Source organism: Siphateles boraxobius, unplaced genomic scaffold, assembly GCF_051911475.1.
Source record: "Siphateles boraxobius isolate OS27281-9 unplaced genomic scaffold, OSU_SipBor_1 65, whole genome shotgun sequence".
In the NCBI taxonomy this organism is placed as follows: Eukaryota; Metazoa; Chordata; class Actinopteri; order Cypriniformes; family Leuciscidae; genus Siphateles; species Siphateles boraxobius.
The window spans coordinates 6,341,020-6,359,907 of NW_027509192.1; the positions used below are offsets into that span (position 1 = coordinate 6,341,020).

General features: G+C 43.0%; 2 protein-coding genes across 3 annotated transcripts; one reads left to right on the forward strand and one right to left on the reverse strand.

Moving 5' to 3' along the window:
- The first annotated feature begins 637 nt into the window (after positions 1 to 637).
- Positions 638 to 16,463, forward strand: LOC143720720 (uncharacterized). Of its 2 annotated transcripts, none has more exons than XR_013196624.1 (13): positions 638 to 764; positions 1,467 to 1,606; positions 2,497 to 2,632; positions 2,744 to 2,927; positions 4,607 to 4,771; positions 5,839 to 5,926; positions 6,211 to 6,335; positions 7,345 to 7,406; positions 7,519 to 7,585; positions 7,748 to 7,832; positions 8,115 to 8,186; positions 15,238 to 15,306; positions 16,048 to 16,207. XR_013196624.1 is itself a non-coding variant. In XM_077210460.1 (13 exons), exons 2-13 carry the CDS (start codon positions 1,484 to 1,486, stop codon positions 16,110 to 16,112), a joined length of 1,245 nt encoding a protein of 414 aa, XP_077066575.1. In that variant the 5' UTR covers positions 638 to 764; positions 1,467 to 1,483; the 3' UTR covers positions 16,113 to 16,463. The 2 variants fall into 2 exon arrangements, 1 of the variants encoding a protein (XP_077066575.1); XM_077210460.1 differs by having other exon boundaries at positions 8,115 to 8,190; positions 16,048 to 16,463.
- LOC143720719 (olfactomedin-like) lies at positions 16,450 to 18,465 on the reverse strand. The gene is made up of 5 exons (XM_077210459.1): positions 18,370 to 18,465; positions 18,089 to 18,247; positions 17,751 to 17,963; positions 17,464 to 17,596; positions 16,450 to 17,314 (listed from the first exon to the last, which is right to left on the reverse strand). The coding sequence occupies exons 1-5, from the start codon at positions 18,400 to 18,402 to the stop codon at positions 16,503 to 16,505; spliced, it is 1,350 nt and encodes a 449-aa protein (XP_077066574.1). The 5' UTR covers positions 18,403 to 18,465; the 3' UTR covers positions 16,450 to 16,502.
- Positions 18,466 to 18,888: the final 423 nt, after the last annotated feature.

An 18,888-nucleotide genomic window follows, 5' to 3' on the forward strand; every position in this document is an offset into this window, starting at 1 on the left:
GTTTTCCACCGAAGAAAGTAGAGGCGTTTCGTTGTCCATTGTCATTATGCCTAACACCCCTTTTGTGTTTAACGTAATGAAAATCAATAGGCCTATGTCAAAAAAAATGTAGTAGCCTATTTCGGTGTAGCAAGTAGACTAGGCCAGATAACCTATATGGCCTGAACCACCAATGCGTGTAGGATTGACTGTTCTCGGAGTTTATCGAACTAAGTCGTATTTTACTTTATTAAAACTCGTTATTCGTTATACTCGAAGTCAAGCACTTCAAAAATGAGTCTGATATCTCTGACTGAGTCAGTTGTTATGATTCGTTCACTTAAAACATTTGTTTGTTTTTTAAGAACAAATGAAACGAAACGCCTCTACTTTCTTCGGTGGAAAACACAATAAAAAAACAAAACAATGGTCAATTATTTTTTTGTGTTTTCCACCGAAGAAAGTAGAGGCGTTTCGTTGTTCCATTGTCATTATGCCTAACACCCCTTTTGTGTTTAACGTAATAAAGAAAGTCATTCTGGCTTCGATGGTGCGTAAATTAAGCCAAATTTTTAATTTTGTGTGAACCAGAGCCATATACGTGGTCATCATGTGTTCGTAATTTGGGACTCAAAATCCCATGAGACACTGCGATTGATTTCCAGCTCCACCGTTGCTATAGTGACACTCACTGTCCAGGCTCTAACAGCACAAGCACAACGCAGCCAAGTTTGCGAAGGAAGGTGTCTAAAATATCAACGTTTCTGAAGCAGACACAAGCAGAGGTATTTAGCTTGATAATACATTTACATGTAAATAGGTGTTACACACCGTTTGTGTTTAAACGTGAATAAACAAATGGGTTTATGTGTTAATTGTTACACCCTCCTTTTAACATTTCCCATTGTTTTGTTTTCAACGTCTGTACTTAACTCGACGTCTTGAATACAAATAACGTTAGTCATCGTATATTTCTATCGTTTTTAGCCTGAAAAAATACAGTTCGTTTTGTGACAACATGCCTTAATGGCTGGCCACAATAGGGGTAAGTTGTCACAAAAATGGGAACCTGCTGTTTACTGAAGATTTAAGTAGAACTAGGCCTATAGTTTATTTATTTAAAATATGAAATAGCTAGTCTCCAAACTAAAAAAAGCCCATCTTCCTCAACACATCTGTTTTTAAGGTTTTATATTAAATTATTAAAGGGATTTTAAATTAAAAAGTAAACAGTCAACGAGAACAAAATTATTAATAAAACAAAAACTGTTCCTAAAAACCCACAAACGAAAAAAGTAACTTAATAACATTTAAAAATATTGTTTTGTCTAAAAGTATGTAACAAAACAATTGTACAGAAGATGGACATGTATTCAATTCTGTTGTCCTGAGAATGTTTCTGTGACAACAAGCCCCAGTCTCCCTTATAGCAGGGCAAAAGTGTTATAAAGTTTCATCATGTTTATAAAGCTGTCCTCTCTTTTTAGCTGGTCAACGGTGAGCGATGGAGGGATGTGTGGTCCGTCTGCACAATGTTTGTTTCAATGGTGATTTAAGCGCTCATCCCATCGTAGTCAACTTCAACCAACTCTTCCAAACCAGAGATGCTCCTGCAATTCTGCCTATGGTTGGCTTACCCTTCTCTCCTATTTTAGATTAACATTCTTACAAAATAACTAGATAGATATCACACTAGAAGTCTAAACACTAGAAGTTGTCGTGTAAACGTAGTGTAAGTATACCCTAAAGCTTTTTTCTAAAACCTAGTTTGCCTAGCTGCTTACTGCTTAGATAGGCTGCTGCTTTGTAAGGGACTATAGGGATGCAAAATATAATTTGGCCAAAAGAAGGAATCTTAGTAGGCAACATAATTAAGTTGCATAGATATATTTTTTTTTTTGGTAAGAGTCTTTGTGTCAAGAGTGCCTTAAAATGTTTCCTATGTAGGAAGCTCACTTGGATTTGGAACAACATAAATATGAAAAATTGCCTCATACACACCCATACACTTACACCCACCCACCCACACACTAATTCATTTCAATCCCACTTAGCCGCTTTTATTATCTTGCTTGCTTTCCCTTTATTGATGTTTATTGATTATTGAGTGCTGTATTCCACTTCCTTTCACATATTAACTCCCCCCTTGTTTTTGAAATATTAACTGGGCTTTTATATCTCTTACTCCACAAAATATAAAATTATAGAGCCAGTGCGATCAGGAATATAGGTAGAGTTTCAGCCTCCCATCGTGTTGTCCAGGAACTCCCAGTCTTAATTGAATGGATTTTTCCCCACTGCCGCACATCAAGAGCTTTGCAAACACTGGTGTGGGGGGTGGGCGTCATGCTGCAGTCGTTCTTTTGCACTGAATTGCTGGCCGCATGACATCTTGAGTCCACTGCTCTTTTCTGCATAACCTGAGGCAAATGTTTTGATTTTTTTTGTGCTGTGTTGACATATACATGCATATGTTTGTGCGAGCATGTGTGCTCAGAGACTCTCTTGATCTTGCAGATAAGGAACGAGGATGTTCTTCGGGCTGTGGTGGCTCTGTTGGACACATCCTTGCCTGATGTCGGCCCAAGAAACATCCACGAAACAGTGGACTACCCAGGGATACGTACTATTATTTTATCACGGGACCATGTAGGTAAGTAATTTACCTTGGTTGGGCAATAGAGCGTAAATTATGTTAGTGAGCATAATTCTGTATAGAATGAGTGTTGGCCTAAGGCTAATTTATGCTGATTTCTCTTTGCAGATGTTTTAGAGGACTATAGGGGCAGGGCTTCCAGAAACAAGGGGACACATTTTAGCGCAGTATCCTGTAAAACAACGGACAGAGCTGAATCCAAACACAAGCTGCTCGCTGAGCTATACAGCGACTCTGAAGAGAGTTTAGAGGAAACCTCAGAGGAGACGTTAGAAGTGGAGACAAGTGACAGGTTGAACTTTCCTAAAAATTAATCCTAAGGGTGCGGTCACATTTGCCATTGTTTGCAAATATTCAAGGGCGAAATCCAATCATTTGAATAGGAATCCACACGATTAGGAATTTCGTGTGAGGGTGATAGATTTCCACAAACAGATTTCGCAACTGGTTTTCCAGCATTGACCAACAGAAAACAGCTTGATTACATTTTGTGAATTTCGAATTTACTCACCCTCATATTGCTTCAAACCCCTTTCTTCATTCTGTGAAACACACTATGTTCGGGCTGCTCTTTTACATAAATTCTTAAAAATAAAGGTTCCAAATAGAGGTTTTAGCAGAAAAGCCAGTGAAGACCAAAGAACCTTTCAGTAAAAGAGTTCTGAAAGGGGTCATCAGATGCAAAATTCACTTTTATATGGTGTTTGCATATAAATGTGTCTTTGCAGTGTGTGGACACAACCACCATACAATGAAAAAAATCCATTCACTACTTTTTTTAATCATCAAAAAGCATAAACACTCTCAATAATCAAGCCATTCGGATTTTCTGAGCAATATGATGTCAAATTGCTCATGCCCCGCCTGCGACCACTGACGGACTGTCCGGTATTAACATATTTCCGCCCCCATCCATTTGTATACTGTCTCCTAAGGCAACTCTTTACGTGTCTTGTGTCGACACGCCCCACGGAACAGAGGGGTGGGGTGAGCAGTTGCTCATTATCATTTAAAGAGACATGCACTGAAACGGGTCGCTGTAAACAGAGCTGTTTTTAATGTTTTTAAAGGTAAAAAGGGTGTTGTGTTACACAACCATTGAGGAATTTTAACCAAAGTAGGTTACAAACTTTACATGAAGACCCTAAAAAATCATACCAACTTGTGGAAAATGGGCATCCGATGATCCGATTTTCACTATGAAGAACCTTTTGTGAAACAGAAAATGTTCCATGGTTGTTAAAGTTTCTTCATGGAACCACAAATGCCAATAATGAGTGTACAACTAAAGTTGATGGTGATTTGTGCATTTTTAGGAAACAGACAAAAAATTAATCAATCATTCTGATTGAGAATTTAATGCGAGAGAATATGACACGATTCGGCACAAATCGTTTGCTAATTCTGTTAAAAGATAATGGAATTACAACGGCTTTTCCCCAGATCCTCTCTGGCAAACAGTTTGCCAAGTGTTCCTTATCAGCTCTATCCCTCCTCCTACAGGTGTAGATTTGGAAAGGGAGGAACTGAAGTGAATGTTTATTTATTTATGACATTTCTCTACATTTAACAGAGATCATCATGACATTATTATGGTCAATAACAATGACAAATGCCACCATGCATGTATGTCGTTTAGTTTCTATGCCAACGCAACTGTGTTATACAGTTTCAGTGACAATTGTATCCTATTATGGTCTCTTACTGGGACAATGTTAGAGCGTAGTGTGACAGAATATGGTTGATGGTGAAGAAAAGTTGGTTTTGTACAAAATTGTCGGATTCACAAAAGGAATAAAATGGTAATTTTGGTAATACTTAGTGAAAGGGTGTGTGAATATCCAAAAACATATTTAAAATTTTGTTTTGCAGCCATAATTTCAGTATATCAAGTATATATATATAACATGTTGTGTTAAAAAATCCAGAACATTTTTAGTTTGTATGAGCCTGTTCTCTGTTTCCCTGTAGATGGTCTTGGGAGCGATTCTGTGAAGGCCTACAGGAGTTTGTGGACGGAGCGAGGGAAAGGAAAGAAAGAAGAGCAATACAAGGAAAAGATGGAAAGATTCCGCCATCCGCCATAGGAGTTGAATCTCTGATCGTGGCTGCTGCTTGCTATGAAGTCAAGCTACTGTAAGCAAAGTACAACCACAGTTCCTGATTCAATCAAACATCAGTGAAAGAGCCATATAATACTATTTTGTGAAATAAAACACTAATGGTTTAAAGCAAGATACTTTTCTTCTGTTAGTATCTTATAACATCATCTGGCAATGCAGTAAAGCTTTGTCAATTGCATTTTATAGTCATTTTTTGCAATAAAGAGGAAGTTTTGCAGATGAAATATGGATATTACACAAAATGTAAATTCAAAGTTCAGCTAAAGCTCTTGTTTGTTGCACTCTACAAGGGTTGTTCACACTAAACTTAATACACATGCAAACTAGGGATGCGAAAAATTAGTTTCACAATATTCTTATATAAATGTTCCCAATTTATCTCGCAGGTGTGACAACATGCATCATTTTGCATGTTTAAAATTTATGACAACCCCTTAAACACTACTCCCATTCACAAACCTTTTATTACAGTTGATTGATTTACAAAACTTTCTATTTTGTCTGCATTAAAAGATAATAAAACACCTTCTCTGCAAAATCCTCTTCCTCCTACAATCCACTAGTCTAAATCAAACACTGTTCAGCTGCAAGAACAAGCTCCTGACTGTCCTTCCATATAGCCTCAGTCAGCATTTCAGCTCTTTATAAAGTGGATACCATCCAGGATTTCAAAAAAAAAAGACTTTATTTATATCATCAAAAACTGAAAATGAAGCCTTGTCATTATGAGATCCCACTGAATGGTGTTGCTCCACCCTGAGTCTATTTCCAGTCCAGAGGGACTGAAGAGTGGAGAAACCTGCCCTGCCCTGCTGACTGTGGGCTGTTATTACCAGTCAATGAGAGACTATGGCTTCCTCTCTCGCTCCATTCCCTCTCCTGCACTCTGTATTTGTGCCAATGGCTTCCACATGGCCTGTGGTTTAGCTTAACCTCAAGGTCTACCATACACACACCCTAAATAGAATGTTGAGACAAGTTGTGACAGTTGAAAAGTATGTTTCTCAGAAAATCAAGCAATATGCTTATCTAATGGAGATATTGATTTGGAGTCTTCTGTTTCTGTCTGTGAAATTGTAGATCTACAGGAGACACTGTGCTTCAGCTTTCTCTTTTGGCTGTTAGGAAACGCTACCGGCACCTTGGGATTGGCAGCTACATCATAGAGGTGAACACATGCACGAACTACTGTTTGGACCTTGTCAAACCTCATGTACATGTTCTGCTTTGATAGTTGTGAATAACACTGTATATCAGTGCTGCTGTTTCTTCACAAATTACTTGGTGTGCAAGTTAATAAACACTGCCTAGAAGTTTGTAATTTGCTTAGACACTTCCCTCTGCTGTTTGCATGTAGTACTGCTATTTAGTTTTTTTGTAATGACTTGCTCTCACAAAACTTCAATTTGACCGTTATAATTCTTTTGTTTGTTTTAATGGACTTTGTTTCAGCTTCTGAAGACTCAGTCTATAATAGGACAATATGATGCACTTGTTGCTCATGTTGACATGGGTGCAATTGATTTCTTCAAATGTCACGACCTCACAGACGACCTCCTCCTTAATGACAAATTCAAGTACTGATAATGCCATCCCACACTGCATGTTGTGCTATCACACAGATTCTGGAATTTAAATCTAAATTTAAAAATCACACAATAAATGTCTAAATGTCTAGGTACAAAAATCACATGCCTCAAACAGCACCTTCACAGACCACCCTTCTTATTCATTTTGCACACACACGACTTTCTCAAAATGGCAATCATATTTACAAGCTCTAAATGCCATATAAAAAAAAAGGCGGTTGAAGATGTTGAACAGGTGGTTCATCTAAGTGGGTCGTTCTTGGCCAGAATAAGCTGAAAACTGGGCTAGACTTAATGCTGATATTTAAAAATCTGGTTTCCATGAGACCAATATGTCTCTATTGTCAGCGGATATGAGGCAGAAGTTGCTGATTATTTTATTATTGTTTAAACAAACAGTGCCATCTTACGCCAGGTGGTGTATGACTTATAAATGTATAAATTAATTAATTATTTTTATTAATAATTAGGTATGTCAATCTAGTAATATATTTAATTGCAATAAATCTCAAAATATTTCTGTAGTTAATGCATTTAGTTCCTTTTTATAAAAACAATGAGGTATTTAAAATATGTATTAGGTATTTAAAAACATTTAATCATGCATTATACAACATTAACTTATTAAGTTGCAACAAACAATTATTTTTAAACAACTATTTTTTTCTAACTTTTTTTTCTAAGTTTAAATACTAAAATTACAAAATGTTCAATCAAAATAAATTAAAGCTATATATATATATATATATAAAACTATAATAAAAGCACATAACACAATTCCTAAAACAAAAATTAAAACAATTCCTTAAAATATAAAAAAGTCAAAACTAATTCAGAATCTTAATAAATACTATAATAGTATACAAATAATACTGAAATAACACTGATACTACAATCAAACATAATTCAGCTGTGTTTATTAAGCAATCACATAAAAAAAAATTGATTTAATGATACTCCATAACTTCTGAAAGTTTTGTTTTGGTATACTACACAGAGAGCTCAACGATGACTGGACCAACAGTATTCTTATGAGCTACCTGCCACCCTTTACTACAGGTGAGGCACACACACACACACACACACACACACACACACACACACACACACACACACACACACACACACACACTTATAACTTCATGTTTTCATTCAACACATTTCTCTTTAGACCTAGAGATGAGAAATCCTGTTTTCTCCCTGAGTTTACGAGAGTTGGAGATGGACATGAATATGGCGTGAGTTAATCTTTACTAACTTCTGTTCTGAGTGGTTGCTATGTGCTTGCTAGGTTTGTTCTAACCCTAAATATGAGCAATAATCTTGGCAAGCACCACTAATAATAACCTAAAATGTATTAAACATCTGATTGGAAGATTAGTGGTGTTTCTGTTTCTTAGAAGGTCACAGGCTCTCTGTGCATATCAGCAACAGGTGGTGTGTGTCACCAGGCTACTCAAAGAGGTCAAGACCTTACACGAACAGGTGATATTATATTTCATACGATATTTGGTGGTGGTCTTAGTGATAGATGTCAATTCATTATAATCACAGATAGACTCTGTGTTTCTATGTCAAGTTCCTCATGTATTGTGTGTGTGTGTGTGTGTGTGTGTGTGTGTGTGTGTGTGTGTGTGTGTGTGTGTGTGTGTGTGTGTGTGTGTGTGTGTGTGTGTGTGTGTGTGTGTGTGTGTGTGTGTGTGTGTGTGTGTGTGTGTGTGTGTGTGCGTGTGTGTGTGTACACTTCCATGTTGAGTGGTTTTTCAGCTAGGTCTACAGCGTGAGGAAGTGGAACGTCTCAACTGCAAGCTAGAGCACGAAAAACGAAAGAGGCATGATGTAGGTATGTTTGTAGTACAGTTGAAAATTCATTTTACCCCAGTATTTGCCTTCCCTTTACACTAAGCAAAATGATGAAGGTTAAAGCAGCACCTACCAGGTGAGTTCACAAGTCAAGTCTCAAGAGCTTTTTGATAATTTAATATTATTAAATATTGAGCAGAAAATACTCTTAACTCTTTCTTAACCCTTATTTTTTAACCCTATTTTTCATCTATTTCTCTAAAATTATCCTTTCCATTTCCCTATTACGTTTTTCTAATGTTAATCAGTTTTTCACTCTAATTGTATAAAAACAAATTCTTTTCATATAACTTCTATACATTTTTCTATTTCTTCTTTTTCTTCTCTTTCTTCTCTTATTTTATTTCCCTTTTCTACTTTTATATTTATTGTTTTATTTTATTTGTACAAAATTTTCTTTAGTTTTATTTATATTTACGGAGTGTAATTATAATTTTTATATGTATATATGTTCTTTCAGTTATTTATGAGAGGATTTTAATAAATTAGCACTGGGTCTTATATTTATTTACATACTTGATGTATAATAATATATCTTGTTGATAATTTAGTTTGTATTGTTATTGTCTCCCAGTTTAATATGAGGGTGTTAAGAATAGATTTACACTTTAAAAAAAGTTGCTGCCTTAAATTTAAGTAGAATTATCTTAGCTCTACAAGTCATTTAAACTTAAATTACATTATACTGACTTGTATAAAATTCATAAAATTGTATGAAAATTTGTTGAATCTTGTATAACCTATAATAAAATGGAAAAATGCCTTATTTTGATAAAGTAATCTAAAAACATAAGTTGTGATGATATATTGATCATATAGTTCCCTTTCGTAGTCACTCCGAGTTACGTCGGATGACGACGAATGGGGGTTTCGCTTAGAACACCTATCGACTTCGAGTATTACAAAACGAGCCAATGGCGATGAAATGCCATGGGTCTGCGGAATTTGCATAGCGTATCTCCGCCCCACCGCGTGGGTATAAAGGAGGACGCCGGCAACATGCAGGTATGTTTTCGCTTCGGAGCCAAGAATATTTCTTCACTCCACAATCATCTCTGACTTCGCTCTATGAGACGAGCTTCTCTCTCCGGTGTTGGTGTGACGGCGATCTGCAGCGAGCTCACAGTGCCTGCTGATCTGTGCAGTGATCTGCCAGTGTGTGTGTGTCTCCCTGTGCGCTTCAACATCGCGGAGTTTTTTTCTCCTCTCATAAAAGAGCTCGCACGCGGCACGTCTTTTTAAAGACGGCTCGCCCGTGCATTTCTGGTTGCAGCGGACTGGTATCGGACTCTGATGGGCACGAGCGCTGTCTAGTGTGTTTGGGCTTTGATCATGCTTGAACAGCGCTCGTGGATGACTCATGTTCTCTCTGGGAACGTGATCATCGCGTCATATATAGGTCGAGACTCGGTGAACTCGCAAGAGTGAGAGTCCCCTCATCCACTACCCGATCTTCGGCTGGCAGACAGGGTGACCTGAGGGTGTTGGTCTGGAACAAGGCGCCGACTCTGTGTCCACGCCCCAGCCCCCCCTCTTTAATGACGGTGCCCGCTAGCGAACTGATGATTCCACGAGTCTACCCTCGGGTGGCCCGTGTGTTTTCATTTGAAGCTACAGAGGATGATGCTGTGTCTGTAGCAGCATCACTAGGTGGGCTTGATTCTTCTGGAAATGACGACTCTTCACAGCTGCCACCCTTTGGTGTGCATACGGCTGTGCCTGAGTCTGATCCGGAGATGATGGCCATGCTTTCCCGGGACGATTGGTTTTTGGGTGAGGCCGCCGACGCGTCCACGGCAAACCCCAATATCTTTCCTCCCGGACGTGCATGATGAGTTCACGGGTCCTCTCGTTGGTCTCATCCGCCTTTCCTCCCCTCAGGGGCCGCTGCCCATGGGTACACTGGGGTTCCCCCGGTTGAACGCTCTGTTGCCATGCTACTGTGTCCTCAGAGTGCTTCCCGGCGCAATCCTAAGCACCCGTCCAAGCCTGTAGTTCTTTTCGTCACAGTAATCTGTGGCGAAATCCTATAGTGCCACAGGACAGGCAGCTGCCTCACTGCATCCCATGACCGTTCTGCTGGTCTACCTGACCCAGACGCTCATGGACATGCAGGAGGGCGGGACTGACCCGAGGCTCTTCAGTGAGCTGCGCGCCGCCACTGACCTTGCTCTCCGAGCGACGAAAGTGGCCGTACGCTCTCGGAGTCAGGTGATGTTCACCAGTTTGGGGCTGACCGGTCTGATGTGCAAGATGTCGGGCGGACCCGTCTGCTCGACACCCCCATCTCCCAGGTCGGCCTCTTCGGCGGTGCGGTTGAGTGCTTCTGCCCACAGTTCTCAACCGCCCGTGAGCAGATTGAGGTTGTTCTGCCCGACGGCCCCGCCGTCCGCTCAGATCCCTCAGTCTGCCCACCGCCGAAGGCTCCCTCCCACGGTTCCAACCCCGCCCGTTCACCCGGGCCTGGCTCTGGAAGACCGTAGGGGGATGCCACAGCCCTCTCCAGCCCCGCACCCCGCTAAACGCCGGGTTAAGCGGCACTTTTGAGATGGGCTGCTCAGAGATGAGACTCAGTTCTTTCCAGGAGTTGGTAGCAGGGCCACTCCTTTCCCCGGTGGAGGGCTGGGGAAGAATCCTTATTCAGGAAGAACTGACTCTCTCCTCTCTGAGCATACAGAGTTCTCGGACGACACAGAGCGCCGCCCACAAGCCGTGCTCTCCTCTTCCCCCTCTGCCCCAGAGGTGGTTGACACGCCGTGCCGTCCACGGACCGTTTCGCCCCTGTCCCCCTCTGTCGCCAGACCCCTGACAGAGCAGGCCCCCGTGGAACGCTGGTCCTTCCCTGGCCTCCTCTGTCAGGGTGCGGTTATGACCTTGCCCCCACACCGGGCCGCTATGCCGCCCTCGTCTGGGCTGGTCATTTCCGCTTCGCTGCACCACCGGGGGGACGTCTGTGGTTCTTCACTCCGCTGGCACAGTTGGGAGCCTGCACTAGAGCTCCCTCTGTTCCGCTGGGTCGTGCGAACCATCGGCTCGGCTATGCGATTCAGTTCGCACGGTCTCCTCCCGGCTTCACGGGAGTCCGCTCCACTTTCGTCGGTGGCTATGCCCCTATCATGAGAGCGGAGGTTGCTCCCTACTGGCGAGGGGTGCGATTGAGACTCTCCCTCCAGCCGAGATGAGGTCCGGGTTAACAGTCCCTACCTCATTGTCCCGGAGAAGTCTGGTGGGTTACGGCCAATCCTGGACCTATGCATCTGAACCGCTCCCTTCTCAGGCTGCCGTTCAAGATGCTCCTGGCCAAACGCATTTCTGGATGTGTGCGGCCACAGGATTGGTTTGCAGCGATCGACCTGAAGGACGCCTACTCTTATGTCTCCGTTCTCCTTCGACTCAGACCGTACCTACGTTCTGCTGTCAGGGCGCGCGCATGTCAGTACGCTGTTCTCCCATTCGGGCTAGCCCTGTCTCCTCGCGCCTTCACAAGGTTGTTGAGGCAGCCCTTGTTCCTCCATGGGAACACGGGGTTCGCATCCTGAACTATCTCGGTGACTGGCTGTCTTAAGCTCACTCCTGAGACCAGGTTTGTGAATACAGGGACCCAGTGCTCCGGCACCTAGCTCGTCTGGGCCTTCGGGTCAACTGGGAAAGGAGTAAACTTTGCCCCGTGCAGGGGAGCTCTTTTCTCGGCATGGACTTGGTCGCCTTCTCCACTCAGCCATTAAACAAGAGTGCGGTCCCACTGAAATTGTTTCAGAGGCTCCTGGGGCATATGGCATCTGCAGCTGCGGCAACGCCGCTCGGATTGCTTCATATGAGACCGCTTCAGCTGTGGCTTCGCGATCGAGTCCCGAGGTGGGCATGGCATCATGGCACGCTCCGAGTTACAGTAACTCCGACCTGTCGTCAGACCTTCACCCCGTGGTGGAACCTCAGTTTCTACAGGCCGGTGTTCCCCTAGAACGAGTTTCCAGGCATGTTGTTGTCTCCACAGATGCCTCTTCCACGGGCTGAGGCGCCATGTGCAACGGACATGCTGCCGCGGGCTCCTGGACAGGACCCCAGCGCCTTCTGCTTGTCAATTGCCTCGAGTTGCTGGCAGTACGCCTTGCCCTGCACCGTTTCCTCACGTTGCTCAGGGGTCAACACGTACTAGTCCGTTCAGACAATACCGCGACTGTAGCGTACATCAACCGTCAGGGTGGTCTACGCTCCCGCCGTATGTCGCAACTCGCACGCCACCTCCTCTTATGGAGTCAGAAGCACCTGAGGTCCCTTCGTGCTATCTACATTCCGGGAGATCGGAACTTTGCAGCCGACGAGCTGTCACGGTTTCGGCCCATCTCCGGTGAATGGAGACTCCATCCCCAGTCGGTTCAGCTGATTTGGGACCAGTTCGGGGACGCACAGATAGATCTGTTTGCCTCTCACGACTCGACCCATTGCGCCCTGTTCTATTCCCTGACTGAGGGCTCTCTCGGCACGGATGCACTGGCGCACAGCTGGCCGCGGGGCCTACGCAAATATGCGTTTCCCCCAGTGAGCCTTCTCGCACAGACCTTGTGCAAGATCAAGGAGGACGAGGAGCAGCTCATTCTGGTTGCGCCGTATTGGCCCACCCGGACCTGGTTCTCCGAACTGGTACTCCTCGCGACAGCACCTCCTTGGCCAATTCCTCTGAGGAAGGATCTCCTTTCTCAGAGACGGGGCACCCTTTGGCACCCTCGACCCGATCTCTGGAGGCTCCACGTGTGGCTCCTGGACGGGACGAGGCAGGGTTGAGTACCCTGCCACCAGCGGTGGCGGCTACCATCACTTCCGCTAGAGCATCGTCCACGAGACATGTCTATGCGTTGAAGTGGAACCTCTTCGTCAACTGGTGCTCTTCTCGTCGAGAAGACCCCAGGAGATGCTCGATCTCTGTCGTGCTTTCCTTCCTGCAAGATGGGTTGGAGCGAAGGCTGTCTCCCTCCACCCTGAAGGTGTATGTAGCCGCTATCGCCGCATATCACGAAGCAGTTCAAGGTAAGTCTCTGGGGAAGCACGACCTGATCGTCAGGTTCCTGAGAGGAGCGAGGAGTGAATCCTCCTCGCCCTCCTCTCGTTCCCTCTTGGGACCTCTCAGTGGTCTTAAATGCCCTGCAGAGGGCTCCCTTTGAGCCTCTGCAACCAGTTGAGCTTAAGTTCCTGTCTATGAAGACAGCGCTCCTGGTTGCATTGGCCTCCATCAAGAGGGTAGGGGACCTGCACGCATTCTCCGTTGACGAAGCGTGCCTGGAATTCGGGCCCGGTCACTCTCACGTGATCCTGAGACCCCGGCCTGGATATGTGCCCAAGGTTCCCACCACTCCCTTCCGGGACCAGGTGGTGGACCTGCAAGCGCTGCCCCGGGAGGAGGCAGACCCAGCCTTGGCACTGCTCTGTCCAGTACGCGCTCTCCGCGCTTACGTAGACAGAACGCAGTGTTTCAGGACCTCAGACCAGCTCTTTGTCTGTTTTGGTGGGAGACTGAAGGGAAAGGCTCTCTCAAAGCAGAGGTTGTCTCACTGGATAGTGGACGCCATTGCTTTGGCTTACCAACAGCAAGGCCGACCGTGCCCCCTTGGTGTGACAGCCCACTCCACTCGGAGTGTGGCTTCCTCTTGGGCTCTAGCACATGGCGCCTCGCTGGCAGACATTTGTAGAGCTGCAGGCTGGGCGACACCCAACACATTCGCCAGATTCTATAATCTCCGAGTGGAGCCTGTGTCCTCTCGTACTGGACCCGCTCAGGTGTCTTCGCTTGCTCGCCATTCCACTCCACGGACTGGATACGTGCGATTATTCCTCAGGTGAGCCTTCCTCTTTGAAGCCCTGAGTTCCTCCTGCACTGTTGACGCTGGCGCCAGTGTCTATTGCCTGGGCGTCGGCTAGGTGCCTCCGTGTGCATGGTTCCTCCCTGAGTAACCCCCACATGTGTATTTCCACTGTAAGCCTCCTTGAGCATGTGTCTTTCCCTTGGCAAGCCATCTTGCCCTCCTGGAGTTGAAAGTTGCCTTCCCTCGGGCTGGTCACTTCAGTGTTCCTCCATATATAGCCCTCCGGCCATATGTGTATCTTAAGTCCTCCCTACGGGTAGGCATGCTGCGGCATATCTCCTCTGAGATATGCTTCCCAGTGTACCTTGGTATTCCTGTGTTAAGTAGGACTCCTTCGTCTGTGCCAGTATCACGACAGGGGGATCAGACTTTCGCAGGGCACTGGAAGACAGCTGTGAAGGTGGCGTGATTTCACGGGGACCCCCATTCGTCGTCATCCGACGTAACTCGGAGTGACTACGAAAGGGAACGTCTCGGTTACGTATGTAACCCTCGTTCCCTGAGTAGGGAACGGAGACGTTACGTCTCCCTGCCACTTCCGCTGTACCGCTGGGCAGACGCCTGAGTTCAGTCTCGGCTCCTCAGCGAAGACATACCTGCATGTTGCCGGCGTCCTCCTTTATACCCACGCGGTGGGGCGGAGATACGCTATGCAAATTCCGCAGACCCATGGCATTTCATCGCCATTGGCTCGTTTTGTAATACTCGAAGTCGATAGGTGTTCTAAGCGAAACCCCCATTCGTCGTCATCCGACGTAACGTCTCCGTTCCCTACTCAGGGAACGAGGGTTACATACGTAACCGAGACGTTTTTTCCAGTGTAGGGACAATTATATTCTAAATTAAATTGTGAATGTTAGATGAGCGCAAATGTATTGAATTTGAATTTGAATTTGAAAAAGAGGATGCACAATTGAAAATCCAGTATCAGCCAATACTGATAAATTAGAAAATATTGGATGATACAAATTAAAAGATTAAATGGATATAAAGAAGAAGAAGAATACATTATTGAGATGAAACTTCTCAGGGATTTACTGAAAAATATTTTTCTTAGATACAAGGCCTACCCATTCATTGCTTCATTCACCTGCCATGTCTTTATCGTCCAAGATACATGGTTCAAAATAATGAATGTATAATTTTGCTCCTGTGTACATTTTCTGTAGAAAACAGGTTCTTGATGTACAGGCTGAAGAGTGCACAAACACTGTTGGACAGCAATGACTCAGACTCAGGTGTGTGTGTGTGTGTGTGTGTGTTGTTGTTTTTTCATCTAGCAGTGGTCATCCACAATTACCTAGCTGCAAACAACACATATGAACTATCATACCCTCCAATTTCAGCCGATTTGAACAGTTGCTCTAAAATGCTCATGTGCTGATATAATGGTTAGCCACAAGATCCCTGCCTGTCATATTGACTAAGCAACCATGATATCATTTTGAAGCACCTGACCAATAACAACTTCTTTGCTCGCACATCCAATTATAAGAGCCGTTTGTCTTCTAGTCTGTGACTCATAGACTAATGTGCTGAGTTATAATGAGTCATAAAGCTTGAAGAAAAACCCATCAAATCGATGGTGTCTATAAAAAGGAAGCAAAGAGAGGCACAATAATGATTCCTCAACGAGTGTGAATTCACTTCAGTCAAACCAGTCAATAGTAGTAATTTAGTGAAGAAATAAGACATTTTAAGCATGACATGAAGTGGAGTATATGATAAAAGAAACCAGTGTTCAATAAAAATAATACACACACATAAATATAATCACAAGTCTTCCAGCAAATAATTTAGCTTAACTGGAGGTTGTTTATGAAAAGCAACGAATGATGTGCGGTCACAAGTTTCAGCCCTTAGCTATTTCAAAACATATTTGAATATGGCTCATCCAATAAAATGGTTTGTAAATACTTTTCGTCTCTTAGCTAAAGTTGAGTTGTAAGGAATGACATACTGGATTGTCTAATTTCCAGATGATCATAAACAGACTGAACAGGAGGATTCAAAACAAGGAACTCAAGAGCAAGACAGAGCCTAGTACGAAGAACCTTACATACAAACACCAGAGGGAGCTGGAGGCTGTGGATGAAACTGCTACTTTCTACATTAAAATAAGACGATTATAAGCATAAACATTCTGTGTGTTCATGTTTATTCATTATGCATTGATTTTCATCAGATTTTTAAGCATGTCTGAGGGTGATATAAGTAGCATTGTATTCATTATAAGTTTTGTACCTTAACTTATATGCTTTTTTGTGCTTCTGTCTCATATTGTTTTTGAGTGTCATGTTTTACGAGTTGCTCTCTTGGTTGCCAGAAGTAAAAGTCTCTGGACCATCTATATACCCGCTTTGGGAAATAAAAAAGACCAGTTTTGAATTTAAAACACAACACTTTTTATTGGGTAATTGCATTTGAAATGCCTTCAGAAGAAGGTATCATATGCTAGAAGATAGGCATCATTGTACAAGTAGAGTTTCCCATCAACAGGATTGTAGTTCAGATTGGCTATTCCAGCAGAAACCTTCTCAAAAGGCAAAGAAAGAGTGTTTATCTCTTGGCCAGTAGTTGTATCAAAGGCATAAAACACCTCTTCTTGGTAAGTACTAACATAGCGTGTAGCGTACAGGACCCCGCACACCATAAACGTGCTGGTGACGGACCTCTTAAAGAGATGTGTCTTCCAGGTGTGGGTGATATTGAGCTCCAGCGGGTCTAAGCGACTCACAACAATGTTGCCGTGGTTCTCCATGGTGGCGTATATCACCCACACAGCGTCTTGGTCAGCCTCCAGGTCGATGTCTGTCCAGTCACGGCAGCTGTAGTAGCAGAAAGGGAACTTGTTGTCGATTCCGGCACCGTCCAGTTTTACACGCTTGGTTGTTTTTGTCGTAATGTTGAAGCTGCAGATTTCAGCAGTGCTGTAGCATTGGTAAAATACGGTATTGTCGTACAGTATAGTGCCAGAGCCCTGAACAGCATTTTTGTCACTGTAGGATGGTGCGATTTGTTCATCTTTGTAGTTCCTATTGGCCATGAAGTCTTCATGCGAGTTGTACATCCTGATTGTGTTCCCATGCTTGTGTCCACTCACCAGACAGTGTTCCCAAAAACGTTCCTGATTGGTTAGTAGGGCATCACGGCCCCAAGCACCAGAAATATAAGATTTGCTGATGGAATTGAGCTTGGTGACACTTGGAGAACTTATTCTGGTCATGATACGCTGATGACAAGTGCCTGCAAGTAATTGTAGTAACACGGGTTGCTTTTTCTTAGTTTGTTAGAACCTTTTTGGACCTTAGTAATTCAGAAAATGGCATTTGAAAGCAATTATGTTTCTATATCCTATACATTCAGAAAAAACTCACAAATAGCAATGTACTTACTTCTGACATTGTTTGGTATGGTCTTGCAAGTCTGTGCTCGGTTGTTGAGGTCACGTAACCTTTTTTTCATGGTCTCCAGGTTGAAGAAATCATCTTTGTACATCCTCCGGACATCATTTTTTACCTTATTTAACTGAGAACAACACAGATGGTATCATTAAACTGCTGTCTCATTTACTAGTATATTGTTTAAATGGTTCTGTCATCACATTTAATTTGAGATTGATTTGAAACACTGATCACAAGAGAAAAGAGTTTAGAAATATGTATGTTCATGCAATGTCTACCTCACTTAACAAGTTATGTGTCTCCTTGTTGGGGTTCTGCAAGTGTGATTCATTAACAGACTGATGGATTTCCTCGAGTTCTTGGTTCAACTGTCGCAGGAGAAGAGAGTTGTACAGTCCACTTGTGTGAAGGTAGTTAAATGCTTTCAGACGGGCTGTGATGTTCTGAAGAGTGTTTCTCATTAACGGCAGTTCTGCATCTGTGTTACTCATCTGGAAGTCACCTCAGATAGTTAATTGATTTTGGCTAAGTTCATGATTCTTCTCAATTGTAATGAAAAACGTCTAAAAACCATTGCAGTGTCCATTTAGTTATAAAGAAGCTTAACCAATATTACCTTTTCCTCAAATTCATTCAGGTTCTCCTCACAGGTCTGGACCTGTTTTGTGACTTCCACAAACCGTACAGCGGGAAAAGTCCAGATAGAGCTGTTTATTTTACACAAACATGAATCGGTCTTCTGTTGACCTGGAACTCTCTGAGCCTCGACAGTCGCCTTGTGCACAAATACAATCAGATGTCATACATTCACAAGTTCTCTCATATTTTCTTATTTTTCAGAGATGTAAGAATTGTAGAAACCTGTGAGATAATTCAAGACACAAAGAGAAAACTTACAATGACTGTGAGGAGCAGCAGGTAGGTGAACATGTTGACTGAATGGGCTGAAAGTCGAAAGATCTGCTTTAAACCCCCACAAAAACACTATGACGCAGTTTTAGTTATGCCAATTTGCAGTTTTGGGGGTCTGTTGAAGAGGATGTGAAAATTGCACATATGGCTCATTTAAGAAATTCAGGAAGAAATTTAGTTGAGAAATCTGGGAGATTTCTACCACAAGTTCCCCCCTAAATTTTTTCAACCACAGTTTATCATAAATTTTATGCAAAGATCTGCACTTGTATTAAATGATGAAGGCTGAAAACTGGTTTCAGTACTGCATGACATTGAAATGACAAAAATTACACAAACACAATCTCTTGTTTTCTGGGGGTTTTTTTTAAAACTTTTTTCTTATGTCAGTACAATATTACAAAGACTGTAAATACAAGTATTTTAAATTATGAAGATTTCAAGAAAAAGGAATTAATGAAGAGTTTTTTACTTTTTATTCTCATGCCAGCAAAATCTGGTATT